Here is a 13,147-nt window from a genome sequence, read left to right as displayed (position 1 = left end):
ATGAATGGGGCATAGTCGCTAAGGCAGAGGTGATTTCTGAGTTTTCTGGCTAGAGGCATTGTTTACCTCTTTTATCTTTAATGAAGACTGGCTCTGCAGGAAGAGTAAGGGGGGAGCAAGGGGAGGCAGCGACAAAATAGGTTTTGTTTGAGCATACTCAACTTGATATTCCTGAGTAAGGTGACATCCAAGTATCCAGTTTGAGATTTCTGATAAACAAGTGAAGAGGGGTATCTGGAGCTCAGAGAAGTGTGAAGGAGCTCACACACTGGAAGGAATGTGTGAACTCAGCAGACGGGGGTGACTGGAACCTAATCTGTAGGTGATGTTGTGTAGGTAAAGGAAGCTAGGTGTGACACTTTGGGTGCCTCAGGCAATGGAGTAGGTAGCGTATTCCCCTGTGCTCTGTACATAGAAGATGCTTAATAAATGCTTCCATGCTATGAAGTTTAAAAAGACTGTGAACACTCTGCCAGAGCAGATGTGGGACTAGAATTCCATTTTTAGCTCTTAAGGAAAGTTCCATTAGTTGCCTGCCATTTGAAAGAGGCTTCAGAGATATTACGACTCTGCTTTCTTGGTTTTGTGTTGCTAGAATGATGGGATGATAGATGCCTTCCTCAACAGCACTTGGGCTCTGACTAATTGCTTTATCCATAATGCAGCCTGTTATGGTGGTGAAAAAAATAATAAAATTATTCATCTGTAAAACAAAGTAATTGAAATATTATTCTTGGTAGTTGAACAGTTGATTGTAGCTTTTAGATTTTAGTGTCTGTCTTTTATCAAGTTTTTGTTTACACTTTATACGACTAAGTGGGGAATCTCCCTCAATATTTCAAAAGTAGATTTCTCATTTTTTTTAAATTCATAATACTTAGTTTTCTAATATATGAACCTGAGAGCTAATTAGGGATTGATAAAGATGTTAATAAAAGGTTTTTAAAAGCAATGTCATTTGCCACAGAGTTTATCTTCTTGATCACCGAAGCCTTATACTCATAATACCACAGTTATACACAATAAGGCTCTTTTTCTCTTATTTGTTCCATTTTGATAAACTTGTAGCTGTTCATAATACAAGGGAAAAATATAGTATGAATGATGCTCCAAACACATTTTCTGCAAAGAAAAAGTTGCCAATTAAAAAAAAATTGTAATTGTCATTTTGAATAACCTACTGCATCATACAGACGTTCCTCACTGATCATTTTTTTCCCCTCAAAACATATTTCAGCTGAAAAAAGTTTCTTTAGGAACATTAAAATGTGGAAGCAAAAAAGTTTGCTGAAATATATCATCCCAAATTTAAACCATCTTTTCCAGTAAAGCCAATCAGGTGTCTATGAATTCATCAAACAAAGCAAATATCTCTAGTCCCCTTAATGTTTTGCTCCTGAGGAGAAATATCAATTATCTGGGGACAGATAAGCATTTGGGGCTTTAATTTGTGTTCACACACATATGCACATGTGGGAGAAAGGATATGCCTTTGTGGTGTCCTTGCTATGTCTCAGGCATGAGGCCAGCTGCTTAGAGTAGGTTTGTTATTATATTTGTCCTGTATAACAATCTTGGGAAGTAGGTTTGTTTGACATACATCTAGAGATGTGAAGATAGGTTCAGCAAAGATTGCATAGCTATTGTCAGCTGAGCTGGAGTTCCAGTTCATCTTGAAAGCCAGGATTCTTTCCACTACATATTGTTGTGTCTTCTTTTTTATTATTTTACAAACTTCTATTTTATATTGGAGTACACATTGCTGTGTCTTTTTAATAGCCTCCAGGAGTGTGTTTAACAATGTCAGTTTAGGGGTGGGCTTCCAAGGTAGGTGAAAATAAAGATTCTAAGGCTGAAAATAATAGTTGAATTTAAGGTGATTCCAGAGAAGAGGAAAGATCTGGGAAGCATAAAGTTTAAGTCTGAGGAAGACTGACCTTGAAAACTGGAAGAGGGAACAGTTCCTGTGCATGGGAGGACAGCTTTCTATAGAGTCCATGAGTGAATGTTTAGGGAAGCACTTCTGCTTCTTGCAGTTAGAGCTTCCCATTGGTAGGTAATCTGCCTTAGAAAGTGAGCCTTCTACCACTCAGTTCAGTTCAGTCACTTAATCATGTCCAACTCTTTGCGACCCCATGAAACGCAGCACGCCAGGCCTCCCTGTCCATCACCAACTCCCAGAGTCCACCCAAACCCATGTCCATCGAGTCAGTAATGCCATCCAACCATCTCATCCTCTGTCATCCCCTTCTCCTCCTGCCCTCAATCTTTCCCAGCATCAGGGTTTTTTCAAATGAGTCAGCTCTTCTCATCAGGTGGCCAAAGTATTGGAGTTTCAACTTCAACATCAGTCCCTCCAGTGAACACCCAGGACTGATCTCCTTTAGGATGGACTGATTGGATTTCCTTGCAGTCCAAGGGACACTCAAGAGTCTTCTCCAACCTTCTACCACTGGAAGTTTCTAAACAAAGCCCCAGAGACCATCTCAGAAGGATGCTTTGAAGAATTCTTGTGTGGAAGATTTTATTGCGTGACTTTGTGGGTCCCTTCTACTCAATTTGTCGCATTACCAAGGGTGACCACACGTGTTCTGTATCAGACACAGCTGGTTGAATGTACCTGCTTGGGTCAAGCTATACCAATTGGCACCACCGTCACCTAGTATAACCAATCAGAATGTTGAAATGCGGTGTTTAGGGTGAGGTGAGCCTTCTCATGCTTTTCCTAAACGTAAGCATCTTCATTTGATTTCCACACCAGAGGGAGAGTCTCATGCTATGCTTTCAGACCTGTGTGTTTTCACAGGACTTAAGGGAAAGCTTTGATATTTACCTGGGGGAGGGGGTTGTCTTTCAGGACGAACTGTCCCTTTACAGTTAACTCCTACCTGGGGCTCCCCTGGTGGTCCAGTGGTTAAGACTTAACCTTTCAGTTCCGGGGGTTGGGGTTCAGTCCCTGGTCAGGGAGTTAAAGTCCCACATGCCTCAGGGCCACAAAACTAACATGTACAAAACAACATGCAAACATTGTAACAAATTCAATAAAGGCTTTTAGAAATGGTCCACATGGAAAAATTTAAAAAAAACAAAAATCAAGTAACTCCTAGCTACTTCAGAGCACCTGCTTTTGTTTCCGGTAATTTACCGAGAAGCCTCAGTCACCTTTCCTCCATCATCCCTTTGCTTTCACTTTCTAAATCTCTCCTCCCTCCCTGTTTTTCTTCCTCCTTTTTTTTTTCAGATCATTGTTAATGAACCAAATTAAATTTTGACCAAAAGTGTTAGATCTAACAAAAGGAAAATAGTTTAAAAAAAAGAAAACTGGTTATAATAGTGGCAAATGCCATCAATAGTCAACATTCATTTATTTTCTGGCATCAACAGTGCTCCCCAACTAATTGCCAGTTAAGGAGTTGGCGTTTATTCTCACCAAAATATAGTAGTTAGAGTTGACATGTTTTCATTGCTAATTTTCAGTCTTTTACCCTGGGTCTTTTCTGTCCTTAAAAAACTTGTGAGGTTATTTCTGTTTTGTGCTATAAAATAATTACAGTGATAGGAATAGTCATTGTCATTTTCTTGATTTTGACAGGCTGTGTTTGATGTGGACAGCAAGAAGGGTCTGACTCTCATTGAACTCTGGGAAGGCCTGACAGTGGATGACATAAAAAAGAGCACTGGGTGTGATTTCACAGTAAGTGTTTCTGTGAACAAATCCAGCCACTTGTCCTGTACCCCGAGCTTGATTAATGGGTATTTGTGGGACATGAACCATTAATTTGTGATCATTTTTGGAGTTGACCTTTGCAGGAACAGGAGTGGAAGGACGGCTGCCTCCAGTGAGAGCAGGTGGGAGCAGGAACAGGCTCTGACTCAGGGGACGGGGTTGGCTCAGGGATCAGAAGCAGGAGGGGGAGGACCCACCAGGAGCTCCTGCAAACAGCAGGTTGAGCTTGAGCTCTAAGCTGTTTGTTGTAACATTCCTTGCAGTCCTCTGTTCCTGGGTTATGTATAAGGCACAGCCAAACTTAATTAACTGAAAAATGTGAGCCACACAGACAGATGATACTTCCATATTTTGAAATGTATCTCTGGAATTTGATTTTCTCTCTGATTAACTTCTTTGCCTGATCATTCCATCTATGGGCGATTCTTGAATGTTGAGCTTTTAACAAACACCACTGGATTGATAATCACAAAATAGATGATTCCTGTATTTGAAGAAAAACTGCGTGCTTTAAAATTCTGACTTACAAAGCATATAAGAACATCAGGAGTATCCACTAAAATCTCCAAATCCCTTTTTTAAACAAAGAGAATAAAGTTCACAAGGTCACTCAGTTGTGTCCGGTTCTTTGCAACCCCATGGACTGTAGCCCTCCAGGCTCTTATATCCATGGAATTCTGCAGGCAAGAATACTGAAGTCAGTAGCCATTCCCTTCTCCAGGAGATCTTCCCAACCCAGGGATAGAACCTGCTAACCTGTGTCTCCTGTATTGGCTGGCGGATTCTTTACTACTGAGACCAGCTCGGGCCTGGTAATATAAATAATTGCCTTTTAATATAAGAGCTTATTTATGAATCACCAATCACCAAACTAATGGGATTGAGAAGAGAGTTCAGTCCATTTGGAATTAATTGAAAGTAAAGGTGAAATGTGTCTGAAAAATGAAGAAATAGACTTAGCTTCTCACATACTTTTTAAGAACAGCTCTACATGTTAAAATGAAATATATTTATAATGAGAAGAAATATTGCAGCTACCCATCCTGGAGAAAGTAATTTAACGAACTGTTAGTCGCTCAGTCGTGTCTGACTCTTTGCAACCCTGTGGACTGTAGCCCATCAGGCTTCTTTGTCCGCAGAATTTTCCAGGCGAGAATACTGAAGTGGGTTGCCTTTTCCTTCTCCAGGGGTCTTCCTGACCCAATGAGGATCAACCTGACCCACTTTGCAGCCAGATTCTTTCCCATCTGAGCAGCCAAGGAACTTACTTGATAAATCATGCATGTATTTCATACCTTTCTTCCTGAGGTACTACATGATTGGCTAGTACCTATTAGTGCTTAACAAACATCTGTAAACACAATTGTGCTGCATAATTCACGATCCACATATAACTGTTTCTGGTACTGTGTAAAGGTCTTTGTCTATTAACCTTCTTTGAATCTCCTTTCAGAAAAAAGAAGTCTTCCAACAATTCTTTACATGAAAAGCGCATCTGTAATTAACTTTTCAGTGACCTCAGTGGGTAACAAATGGGATTTGTTTATAGTTTAACTATTTAGAATTCCTTACTCCAGTGATGAAAGCAAACAGTTCTTCTTCCTTAATTAGCTGTTCTTTATAGTTTTTCCCCTCTGTGGATAAGTTAACCTCTTCTTCAGCAGATGACATTTTTGAGACATTCTGTAGAATGTTCAAGTCTCTGCTACAGAAGGGAATTGTAAAAGAATATCCTCGTTATCAGTTTTTTTTTTAAGTCATATAGGTAAATCAAGAATGAGAAAGATGGATTTTTACTGTTTTTGTTTTGTCTGATACATTGAAAAATATCTCTGTGGCCCCTCTCTTATCGCAGTAGCAACCCTCCTCTTTTGGCATTGACGTGTAATTTTGTTTTCTCCAAATGAGGCTGTTGAAATGAAATGTTAATTTTTATGTCAGCATTGCTCTGAAAATGAAAAGGTCTAGTAGTGTCAGCTAGACCATCTCAACAGAAGAACTAGATTTTGAGGATCTAATGATCAGTGGCATCTCTTTAGACTCTGACAGATGAATCCACATGTATCAAATTCTCTGTAAGACTATAGAGACTGAAGTGGTCTTATTTGCAAGCTCTGTTTCATAGCTGGGTTATCAGCAAGCTACTTTTAATAACAAAGTACATGGGGAGAGCATCTCTTTATTTGATAATTCAAAAGATATCTCATGATTATTACTGCATAGATAGCATTTTACTCTATGTGACTGCATACAATTTACTCAAGATCTCTGTTTGACAAAAGGCCACTCAGCCTTCACTGTATACTGAGAAGTGAACATTTTAGAAAGGAATAGTTAGCCCAAAGAAAGGTAAAGACCTTGGTCAAAGTAACTATGAAAATGTGTTGGTAAAAATCTGGGCAAAGAATATGGGCAAGGGACTGGGCAAAGGATATAGAATGTGGATGTGAGCTGATGGAGAAGATCCTGAGAATTTCAAAGAAAAGGACAAATATGACAACATCAGATAACAGGACATGACAAAATTGAGGTTTCAGGGTATTAAAAATAATGGTAATGAAATATTTGAACATTAAAAAAAAATAGAATGACTAAGACTTTCCTGTATGTCACAGTGCAATTAGCAACAACAGCAAATGTGAAGGGAAAATGTGTCCTTTAGGTATCACTTGAAATAGCTTCTTAAAAAATCCATAGTAACCGTAATGTGAGTAGAAAGGAATTTTCTTTTCAATTAGTATGAAAGTCTCTGTCAGCTACTCCAAAGAAAGCTGTAGAAAGAAATGCAAATATTGACTATATTTCAGGAAACTTCCTCACGCTTCTAAAATAAGATTCTGGTCAGGAGTAGTTGACATCAAAAGAAGCCAACCCATAATGGACAGAGGTCTTGTTCCATATGATCGCTCTCCTTCAAAATGCAATTGTTATAAAGAAAGGGACTTTCCTCTGTATTTCTTGGAGATTGAGTTCCAAATCTATCGAGAGAGATGAGCGAGTTGGACAAGAGAGGTTAAAACATTATCTTATGAAGCCTAGGATGAAGAATGTGGCTTAGATGTGCAGCCACATAAGCTTTCCCAATTACAAACCCCTGAAGTGAGAGGGACCTCCACTCCCAGTTATAGGCAGCCTTGAAAAATCAGGCCTTCCACGCAGGGGAGAGTCTTTTCTACTGAACTTCTTTCCACGTGGCTGAGAGCCACACAGCACGTGCTCCCTTCAGAAGGCTGAGGAAGAAGAGTCAGACTGAGTTCCACACACCCCCAGTTCCTCTGCCCAAGTCATTCTTAGGGGACACACTTGAGGCCAGAGTATTACACTGATAAGTGTTCTTCCCTGTGAGCAGTGGGGAATAAATGCTTCATACCAGCGCTATTGGTTGGTAAAGCCACACACACGTTCACCCCCTACAAATGCTTGACTGTGATGCTGTGCAAGAATGCTTTTCTATTTTTTTTTTATAATTTTAGCACCAAACATTTTTATGACTAAGGAGTTCTCCGTTTTGTTTTTTTTTTTTCCTAAGGCACTCACATTTCGAAAAAAATCTCTCAAATATTCAGTAATAATTCATTTTCAAAGAGCCAAAGTGATATTGCACAGTTCTCATATTAAAGCTGTGATAAGCTAATGAACATGTTAAATTTCTTTACTTCTGGCTATACTTACATCACTCAGAGTGTTACTGCCAGCTACTTCATGGGTCAAATAGAAAGAAAAAGGAGATGTGTTCCCTGGTGGCCTAATGGTTAGGATTCTGCCGCAGCCCAGGTTCAGTCCCTGGTCGGGGGAACTGAGATCATGCAAGCTGTGTGGTGCAGCAAAAAAAAAAAGAAGGTGGCATCATACCACTTGAATTCCATTATATTCCAAAGTAGTTGGTTCAATTGGATATTCATTTCTTTCTTTTCTGATTCATGCTTGAGTTACATAAAATAGGTTTTTCTTTACCACATATATCTGTGGGCCTTTTTGAACTAGAATATTTGTTTTATTTTTTAAGTTCTATGTTTTTTTTAATTTAAAAACTTAAAAATAAATTGAATTTATAGTTGAACATCATGTAGTAGAATAAACTTCCAGAGGTTATTAGTTTTCCATGGTTGTTTATTAAACACCCAGTGTATTAATATTAATATTATAATATATTAAGCTATGAAATATGAATAAAACAGGAAAAATTAGTGTAGTTCCTACTCCCAAGGGCCTTGGTCTTTTCTGTAGGTAGGAATACACCTAAACCACCAGTGGCAACAAATCAAATAAGAATCCTGCCTATTGATATATTTGCAGGGGAATCTGAAAAAAGCAGGCATTCTTTGCCAAGTTGAATAAATTTGTATTCTCAATGTCTATTATGAACTGGTATTATACCAGAATTAAACAGTATATTCTTTGGATTTCAATGGACTGGGAAGAAAACTTGTTAGCTTATCCTCTGCTCATAAATCATACAGTCCTATGCTTAGCCTGTAGATCACTGTGGCAGGATAATCTGCTTCAGCTTACCTGGGTTCACCATGTTGATGAGAGTGTGAGAGAACAGATGAAAAATGGTGGGTTCATAGCTGTTTTTCTTTACAAAAATAGGCCAAGTCAGTGTACCTAAAGGTTCATCTTCTTTTCTGTTAAAAGTCAAGTTCCACGCTGAGGCTATAAAGGTTACTAAGAGCTCAAAATAGGGCCAGCATGACAAGGAGAAGGATCAGATGTTTAGTTTGAAAAAATCAAGGTGTCCAGTTTCCTTTTAAAGGCAATGCTATTAAAACACATATTAGAAAATGACCTGTTTCCAAAGAAGAGTTTTATCTCATTAAATTATTTCCACAGATGCTCTGTTGTTTAAAAAAAGAAAATCAATTGTTTATGAGATACACACTCTAAATACTCAGAGCCCAGATATCTTTATTCTTTTCGGTAGAATTGAAGATCTGTGACTTTTGTATATTAACATCTTTTATTTTGTCTATTATTATATATCTGTTCTTGGAGCTGGCAAGTCTGAGTGAGCTCTCATTTATCCTAAGATATGTACCAAGCCATTCCGATCTTTTTGATTCTGGTCATGGCATTTTTAGGTAGAAAAATGGAAGAGGAGACATTAACTTTTGACATTGTGAAGACTTAAGAAAACAATTTACAAATGAATAGCAATATTTAACCTCATCATAGCCAAATAATCATCTTCTGTTTTTACTACTGACTTAACGTCTATTAGGAGACCTTTCTTCTAGTTCTTTGAGGCTTATATTGCCCACTCATTCATTCATTCATTTAACAAAATTTTAAGTGTTTATTCTGAAAGACAAATTAGATCCCCTTCAACTGTCACATCCTTGAAGGGCTCAAAAATCACCTAAATTTTAATGTTCCTTACTGTGCTTTCCATGGAGCCTGTTAACTAAGACTTAATGGATATTTGCCAGATTAAATTTACCTGCTATTACACCTTGAAAGATCCATCAAAATTAGGCCAGACTACTTACCCCCAGGGTTTCCCTGGTAGCTCAGATGGTAAAGAATCTGCCTACAATGCAGGAGACCCAAGTTTGATCCCTGGGTTGGGAAGATCCCTGGAGAAAGGCATGGCAGCCCACTCCGGTTTTCTTGCCCGGAGAATTCCATGGACAGAGGAGCCTGATGGGCTATAGTCCATGAGGTCGCAAAGAGTTGGACATGACTGAGCAACTAACACACACACACTGACATTTAGATTTCTTATTCTACCAGCTTTAGCATTAAATATAGATCTGCCCTCATATTTCTCTACTTCAAGACTCCTTGGAATTCATTTGCTATTTGGTACGTTGAACATAATCATAGTTAATATTTAATATTTTTAATGCTGTTGCTTCCTTTTTATAATAACCTGGTATCTTTTTACTGCCTTTTTATCATTTCTACTTTGATTATGAAATTTCTGATAAAAGTGTGTTATCCAAAGACTACATTATCTCTTAACAAAATTGTGAATTGACTGGACCTACTTTAAGGATTTTGAAACTCATGGCTTGCTCCATGGCTCTGTTCTGAGTGAAGTTTCATCAGTCCCAGAGCTCAGGGGGCTGTTCGGGAGAGTTTGGTTATCTGGGTCCTTGTTCATCTCCTGCTGCTCCTCCTCCACACCCTCCTGGTTGCAAGTCTTAAATATCTTTAAGAGCTGTAATGCAAGAAGGTTGAGAACTACCAGATACACAAAATGTAAATGGATAAAAGTGTTCTTTTTCTCAGTGGCTCAAAAGGGAAAATAATGAGGAAACTCCAGGTGAGGTCTATGGCAAGACTACTTGTTGCCTACATCATTCAGTTTTGGAAACTCAAAGCAGAGATGTTTTATACCATGAGGTTTTTTCCATAAGTCCATAATTTCTTTTTTCTCTTTCTTTTACCAGGTTTCACCAAAACTCATACCAATGCGGCAGATCTCGACTTGAAATGTGTAGTAAACCGTTGTTCTAGGCCGTGTGCTCTTCATTTTAACCACGTAGGAGTTTATTAGAAGGACATCAGTAATCATAATTGTATATCTTACAAAGTTTTTGTCTGGTTTTCTTGTAGCATCTTACTGCTTTTATAGCCATATAGATTTTGTTCTCTCCAGCATGCTATGGCATTTTAATGAATAACCAAAAGGAAAAATATATATGCTTAGCTTATTCGTTTTATAAGTTCTGAGAAGGTCATATTTACAGTTGGTGCTCACATTGGATTTATCTTCATCTTCTGTGGTAGATACATTAAATTGTGCACAATTTGTACCAAGATGGGCCTTTAGGGAGAGTTTCATTGGTATACTTTCCCTCCTAACTAAATCATGACATGTAGAAAAAAAGGAAGAGGGAAGAGAAGAACTCCACTCAGAGAATACCCAGGGCAGCATTGTTCTAGTTCTGAAAGATAACATTTGTGTGGATTGAATTAGGAGAAATGTTGTCTTAAAGATTAGGTTTTTCCTTCAGCCTTCTTTGTCTTTTCTTTTGGAGCCTCTGACTTTGTGATTACATCTTAGTGCATCCCTTCTCCCTCCCCACTTTTGGTAACTAAAATAAATGCCCAAGAAGGCAAACAGGAGCATCTCTGTGTGAGAGAAGTAACCTGGTTTGTGGGAGAGACCGAAGGGTGTAGAGTCTATTGGTGCTGACATCCAACCAAGAAGTTGCCTTTATAAACAAACCAAATAACTACCTGTGCTTTGCCAAAGATGACAGTTTTTTTTTCTTTTTTTAGGAAGGCTAACTGATTAGTCAGTTTTCTCATTTTCAAACAGTGCAGTGTTCCTGTATATCCAGAAAGATCCTTAGAAGTCTTTCTCTATGGTATTGTGGGCTTCTTGTATAATACCTCCTCTTAAGCTAAGAGGAGCTGTGGGGTAATTTATCATGAACCTGCAGTAACAATGACAGGAGAGGTTTAGTTTTTCTTTTTTTCAAGAATTCATTCTTTTCAGGGTCTCTTTTTTCTTTTTGGGAAAGTTGCTAAATATTGAATGCCTTTTTCTACAGAACAGTGTTCTTTCTTCTACCCAGGCTTCTTGCTTGAACAAAATACTTTTTATTCAGCTTTATCAAACTAGGGAAAATAATGATAAGCAAATCCAGGATTTGAAGTGCAGTGAACTTCCTCCTTAGGAAATAAACATGGTAGATTAGATTTTGTAAGGACCTTCTCCTCCGAGGTATCCTCAGTTATCAAACAGTTCCCCAGGGGCTCTACCAAGCGTCCTGGGTATCAAATTGGAGAGAAGTCCAGGCACCCTGAAGACAGGCCAGATTGCTGTCCTCTGGATAGAGGTACGCATGTTACAGTACAATATATCATTCCTCTCATGCCAGATACAGGCATTTCTGCAAGTTTTTAGCTAATGGCTGTCATTAAATTCACTTTCTCTTCAGATACAGCTACAGTTCTGTCATTTTAGAGGAAAGAGAGAAGCACACTCCATATATAAAATGGTCTTTCTGACTGGCTGCATGTTTGAAAGCTTCCTCTCCCAATACTGGTAAAATGGACTTTCTAGAGAATTTTCATGGTCTGGAGAATAATTTGCATCTGTGTTAGAGTAATGGTTTGGAAAATGTATGATATTGATGGTTGCTCTTTTTGTAAACGTCTTCTGTGATTCTAAGAAAGCTCCTCATGTTGAGTGGCAAATTCTAAGTAGATTACTTTATGTTCTTGTTTAAAGAGTACCATAGGTGTTAGGAAATGCATTAAGAACCACAATAAATATTCCCAATGGATGTCGATCAGTGTGATTGTCCTTTTTCTCATTTGGGAATGGTTTAAAAGTGGGAATGATACAACAGAGATTGGTGTGATAGCCAATAATAAAGTTAGCACACTTTACCACTTCTAATCAAGTGACTGTTTTTTCTTTTGCTCTTGTCAAAGAAAAGATGTTATCCTTCATGAAAGAACAAGTGAAAATGTTTACCTACATGAATTCTGACTTTGCTCCTTGTCAGAGTCAATCATTCATTTGTCTATAAAAATTAATTATCCCAGATTTCCATGTGTTATTATTTATTCGCATGTATCTAACATTCCTTTGTTGTTGCTGTTTAGTTGCTGAGTCGAGTCCGACTCTTTTGAAACCCTGTGGACTATATTCCACCAGGCTTCTTTGTTCATGGGATTTCCCAGGCAAGAATCCTGGAGTGGCTTGCCAATTCCCTTTTCCAGGAGATCTTCCAGACCCAGGGATCGAACCCACATCTCCTGCATTGCAGGCAGATTCTTAACCGCTGAACCACCAGGGAAGCCAAGCATTCCTTTAGTAATGAGTGATTTTCCAGTGGTATGTAGATTTTGCTTGCATTTTGAAGTGGCCCTACCCAGGTATCTAACCAACATCTATGTTGCCCCTCTCGTAACAGACTCACCCCCTGTCCAAGGAGCTGGGCCATGGGTATGCCTCTTTTGGTAACTCTCCTTTGTCCAGAGTGATCTTATAAGGGGTGGCTGTATGGCCCAAAATGTACGATTCAGTTTATTTATCCTATGTTGAAAACTGAAGATGAGAGAGAAACCAATTTTCTTATTCGTCTCTGCTCATTGAGCCATAAGAAGAGTGTGAGTCTGGCACCAACGCCCACCTCCCTCTCCCCCCACACACACTGCGCTTCAGTTAGAAAGAAATGGAAATACAAACATCGAGCTGTAGGGAGGAGGCATCCTAGTGGGATTTGAGTTTCTGGTTCTGCACCATCTAAGGCCAGCTTCTCTGCAGCCATGCTTGGACGTGAGCCCACAGGTCTCCCTTTTCGTTTGATCCTTTGTCACCTGCAGCCAGAGTGCAAACTCAAGCAACTTTGGTAATTCTTAAGTCCTGGGAGGGATCTGGTCTTCTACAGAAGGCATGCAGAATATAAGCAAATCTGCTTCTCCCTGGGCCCATAGAACACATGTAAGAGCATT

General features: G+C 38.8%; 1 protein-coding gene across 1 annotated transcript in view; it reads left to right on the top strand.

Moving 5' to 3' along the window:
• OXCT1 (3-oxoacid CoA-transferase 1) overlaps positions 1-11,974 on the top strand; it is a 162,356-nt gene extending 150,382 nt beyond the window's left edge. The window contains exons 16-17 of the mRNA XM_070476631.1: positions 3,593-3,694; positions 10,123-11,974. Coding sequence (XP_070332732.1) covers positions 3,593-3,694; positions 10,123-10,164 — 144 coding nt within the window. The 3' untranslated portion in view covers positions 10,165-11,974. The remainder of the gene's footprint in view (positions 1-3,592; positions 3,695-10,122) is intronic.
• Positions 11,975-13,147: the final 1,173 nt, after the last annotated feature.

Source organism: Odocoileus virginianus, chromosome 14, assembly GCF_023699985.2.
Source record: "Odocoileus virginianus isolate 20LAN1187 ecotype Illinois chromosome 14, Ovbor_1.2, whole genome shotgun sequence".
Lineage (NCBI taxonomy): Eukaryota > Metazoa > Chordata > Mammalia > Artiodactyla > Cervidae > Odocoileus > Odocoileus virginianus.
The sequence above is the reverse complement of the archived record's forward strand: the minus strand, read 5'-3'. Positions and strand labels throughout refer to the sequence as shown.